This window comes from Montipora foliosa, chromosome 1 (genome assembly GCF_036669935.1).
Source record: "Montipora foliosa isolate CH-2021 chromosome 1, ASM3666993v2, whole genome shotgun sequence".
NCBI classification, from domain to species: domain Eukaryota; kingdom Metazoa; phylum Cnidaria; class Anthozoa; order Scleractinia; family Acroporidae; genus Montipora; species Montipora foliosa.
In genome coordinates, this window is record NC_090869.1 from 44,004,216 (window position 1) to 44,009,215 (window position 5,000).

Consider the following 5,000-nt stretch of genomic DNA (forward strand, 5'->3'; position numbering starts at 1 on the left):
CGATTGGGCATAGGTTGGCGAAGGCCAAGTGGTTTATGTAGCGTACCGGAAGTTGTTTCGGGTCACTGCAAGGACCTTCGGAAAGTACCAACAATGCAAAAAGGAATAAATTTGTCCCAGTCCATCAAGTTATTGGAACTTACAAATCAGTTTGTCCCTGTGGGCTCAGGTAAGTGATGAAGTGTTTGATGAACTAATAGCCAGTTGATTGCCATCATTTATCGGAGCCCGTATTTCAGCGAATGTCAGACACCGCGTATTCCGTTAGCAGCTCGCGCTGTGTTAAGGATTACGTACCGGCTTGTGATATAAAAGCAGTCTAACCAGATATAAAGCAAAACTCCAGTCTTTGGGTACGATTAAATAATAATAATAATCTTTATTTCTTAAGATAAAAATACATATCCTAAGTTACAATTAATAAGAAAGAAAAAATATAAACTCTAGAAACTATTTACATATCATATTTAAAAATTATTCTGTTACTAAAAACGTTCTTAAATCTGTCAGTGTGGATCCAAGGGACAGAGACTGACGTATTTCTAAGATTGTACCTCGTTTTCTTTTCCTTAGGTAAAAACTGGAAGAACGGACATTCGATCTTTTTTGTAGAGTGTCTTGTCCGCCTTCTCCAGCAAGTCCCTGATATTTACATTGTTGGACGTATACATGTATAACTTCTTTTCATACACCGATCTAAGAAATTCTGTTTTACAGAAAGGTCGGAATCTGAGGCACCATAAACCGACAGAGCGTAAGAAAATTTGGTACAACTATTGCGTGAAAAAGGTGATCTACTTCCTCCTGGGACATTCCTCCTTACGTAAAGATCCTAATACGAATAATGACTCGTTGGCCTTAATTACCTTCGCGCGCACGTGACTACTGTATTAACAATTTTGTTGGAACACCTAATATGGGTAACTCTGCGCACTGCGGTATATTACTAACTGACGCGATGTCCTGACTGAAACCTTTCTTACGGAAAATAATCTCCTTGCATTTTCTTGGATTTTCCCTTTCCATTTTGTTGGATTTCCAAAGTTTCCATTGATGGAAGAAAAATGTTAGGTTCGTAATGAGCAAAACATATCACATCTTATTTTTCCCTCACCCCTTTCATCCTTCATCGCACCATCAGCCTTCGCAATTGTATTTGTTTATGTTTCCAAAAATAGCTACAGTTAAATTTGGTACGGCTCCATCTAAAATTACGCGTCTTTGGGATAATTTCTGTGGTGTTAACAGCGTTCGCCCTTTTTTTTCCGGAAGGAATTTGCGTAAAATGTAGAAAGATGCTCAGCGTGTTTAAAGAACAGATACCTGAGACAGGACATATGACAGAAGAAGTTGCTAACATCGCAGATAGTTTGAGCGAGTTAAACCTGGTGAGTATGTAGCCCTAAATAAAATGCTAAAATAAGAAATAGAAATGTGAAATCAGAGTATAAAAATAAACGAAGATCTCATTAACTAAAAATAGCGGCCGCTAAGCACAACAAACCAGATGACGGACAAACAGGTAGTAAGTGTAAATTTTTAATCACTCGTTCCGCTAGCAGCTGCTTTTCAGTGTATTGGGCTATTACTTTTCACTCTACTAATTGATCGTAGTTACTAGAGGCAGTTCACGTTGAAGGCTGCCTTGGAGTATAACGCTACTTTAGCCGTCTTCTCCCCTCGGCTAGTCGGGTCACCACCTGTCTGGCATGTAAACGCTCCAATGTGTTTTCTAACGGAACGTATGAAAATTGGCTCTTCCCATGCAGGGTAGCTCAGTTGTTCGGGTAACTCGTTAAACAGACCCTAAAAAGACATAAATACCTAAGACAATAGAAAAAAGTACCTTCTCCGCCTCCACCCACCAGCCCCCCTCTCCCCCTCCCCCCCCCCCCCCCTAGTGTCGCACATGGAATTCAAACTTTTCTTTCCTTTTTCGCACTTCAGGTCCATCATGAAACTGATAGAGACATTTCTTTTTCCATTCCGGCCACTGATACTGAATGTAAAGCCAAGTCTAAACGAGAGAGTTTTTATGTACCAGACGAGGCTTCACAGGAAAGTGAAGATAGTTTAACCGACGTTCAAGACGAGTCCAGGGAACAGCTCAACCGCTTTCTACAGGTTCGAGACATCAGCCCAGTGCGCTACGTACTGTCAGTACCGTGGAATGAAGCGCAAAGCCGTTCTAAGCGCCGATATGTGAGAAAAGCCGAGCAGTGCGTTTCAGCAGTTCTGGATGTCCTTGCTCCAAAAGACTCAAAATGCTTGTGGGATGAATTATGTGAGCGCAAAGGTTATCTAAGAACAACTGGTGGGAAAAGTCGGAAGGATCTGGAGCTTCTTGAAGCGTTTGCCGAGAATTACTTAAACGCTCAGCACTGGAGTACTCGACGGCAAATACTCTCAATCCTGTCTGACAAGTTGTCTTTCAAAGAGTTGCAGGAGTTTATCCCAACAGTCACCAATTACCGCTATAACATAGCTCGACACCATACCTTGCTACACGGGAGAGCAGAACCGATTCCAAGCCATGAATACCGGAGGATGAAAGTTGACCAAGGAAAATTAGAAGATTTCATTTCGTTCATCACAAGTCCGCATGTTCTTCATGATGTTCCTTTTGGCGAAAGGCTTTTGAAGCTATCAACTGGTGAGGTTATTAAGACCCCAAACGTGATCAGAATGATGATACCTGAGCGTATTGTTCAACAGTACCAACAATACTGTAGTGAAAGAGGTTTTGAGCCCATGAGCAAGCGAACACTACAAGAGTTTTGGATGAGTGTTCAGCGTCTGTTAGGAAGTCTTTACAAGGACTTGATAACTTTTCCGCCCAAGGAACCGAGGCATTTGATGACTTGGACAAACTGGTCGATAAACTGGTTGACTGTGGTAAAACGGAAGTCTGGGCGAGAGAAATGAAGCAACAGCTGCGCTCATCAAAGCAATACCTTAAGAGTGACTACAAGGTATTTTATTTCGTTACAAAATTTAGTATGAGGTTTGGCACAAGAAATTCACGAAAATGGGAGAAACATGATCCACAGCAGGTTTTGTGAACTACTTTCCCAAAGTAAAAATACTGTGATCTTGCTGGATATTTGTACTATATTTTTATTTTATTATATTTTATTTGAAAGTTAGTATCAGAAGTAAACACCTAATGGAACGAGGGTTTTATTCGAGGGACGCTTAATTCGGAGAATGAGGGGGACGGGGGTGTCACTTATTCAAGAAAGTATTGCAATTAAAATTGTATACGTAAAGCAACAATTGCGGTTTGTGTTGTCTTTGGTGTGTTTCAGGTCCATGTGGTTGAGTCGTCGAGCATTGCTGATCACTGTAGGACTTACGCCCTAAGTGATTCAACAGACTCTGACTTTCAAGCCTGCTGCGATCACCCACACAATGAGTCATGCGCGCAGTGCTGCCAGTTGCAGGAAGTTCTAACTACCTTGGAAAGTGAGTGTTCTCATGCACTTTGCAATGAAGAGGAGAAGGAGGACATGCTGCACACTATTAAGCAAGCAACAAATAACATCATGATCTGGAAATCCCATCAGTTGCGCTCCGTTCACCAGGATCAAGCCAAATGTTCTGTTTTAGCTAAAATCAAGAGCAAATCTGATGTGTTCCTTGTTCAGGATTGGGCGATGAAATACATGCCACGGAAATTTCGAGAGCCGCAGTCGGACTGGTTTGCTAAGCGTGGGTTACCATGGCATATTACAGTTGCAATCAGAAAGTCGGAAGAAAGCGAGCACTTTGAGTCTCAAACATTTGTACATGTCTTTCAGAACTGTTCACAAGACAGTGCCGTCGTGGTATCTATAATGCAGGACTCCCTCGCCTCACTGAAGAAGGAAATGCCGCAATTAGAAAGAGCTTATTACAAGCAAGATAATGCAGGCTGTTACCACAGCGGGTATACAATCGTTTCAGCTAAACTAGCAGGTGACATCGCTGGGGTGGTTGTAGAACGGAAAGACTTTTCCGACCCTCAAGGCGGCAAAGGAGTCTGCGACCGTCAAGCAGCAACTATTAAGGGAGATGTAGGAAGATATGTTAACGAGGGTCATGATGTGACAACAGCTGTGCAGCTGAAAACTGCCATAGAGTCTGGTCCAGAGTCTCGTGCGAAAGCTAGTTACGTCTCACTTAATACGTCAATTACTCCGCCAGTCAAATGGGAGGGTGTTAGCTTGCTTAACAACTTCAAGTATGAAGAGAGCGGAATACGTGCGTGGAGAGCGTTCAATGTGGGCCCAGGGAAGTTGATACCGTGGTCTCAATTTGAGGGCGTTTTGCAGATCCCGGAAGTTCTAGAAGTGCTTGATCCCCCATCGCAGACCACGCCATCTTTCAAGAGCGTGAGACACAGGCATGTAAAGAAATCATCTAAACGGGATCCAGAAGCAACCAACGAGACCACCAGTCAAGACCAAGATGATGATGATAGTGAAAATGAACAAGCTTCACTACTTTTCCCGTGCCCCGAGGAAGGATGTATAAAAGCCTACAGCCATTTTACATCGCTACAAGCACATCTGGACACGGGTAAACACAAACGACTCCCTGAACAGGAAACACTGTATGACAAGGCAAAACGAGTTTACGCTTCAAAGCTAATGGATGAAGGTAGTAGGATTCCCACTGTACAGTTACAATGTGAAGAACAGAGCCAATGCTTAACTCCCCTTCCAATGGGATGGGCTCTAAAGACAATCACCAAGAAGGCTCGTTTTACGCAGAAACAGAATGAATTTTTGAAACAGCAATTTGAAATTGGCGAGCAAAGTGGACGGAAAGCAGATCCGAGTGAGGTCTCAAAATTAATGAGATCTGCAAGGGACGAGTTGGGAGTTCGTCGGTTTCAACCAGAACAAGTTCTAACAGGAAAGCAAATCACTGGATTCTTCTCAAGACTGGCAGCAAAGAAAAGGCTGGCTCCCAGTACAGTGAACCGTGGAGATTCAGACGACGAGGTCCCAGGAGAA

General features: G+C 42.9%; 1 protein-coding gene across 1 annotated transcript in view; it reads left to right on the forward strand.

Moving 5' to 3' along the window:
• The first annotated feature begins 2,834 nt into the window (after positions 1-2,834).
• The window catches only part of LOC137977982 (uncharacterized), a 2,483-nt gene continuing 317 nt past the window's right edge, over positions 2,835-5,000 (forward strand). The window contains exons 1-2 of the mRNA XM_068825246.1: positions 2,835-2,972; positions 3,309-5,000. The exon at positions 3,309-5,000 is cut by the window's right edge and continues 317 nt beyond it. Coding sequence (XP_068681347.1) covers positions 2,922-2,972; positions 3,309-5,000 — 1,743 coding nt within the window. The 5' untranslated portion in view covers positions 2,835-2,921. The remainder of the gene's footprint in view (positions 2,973-3,308) is intronic.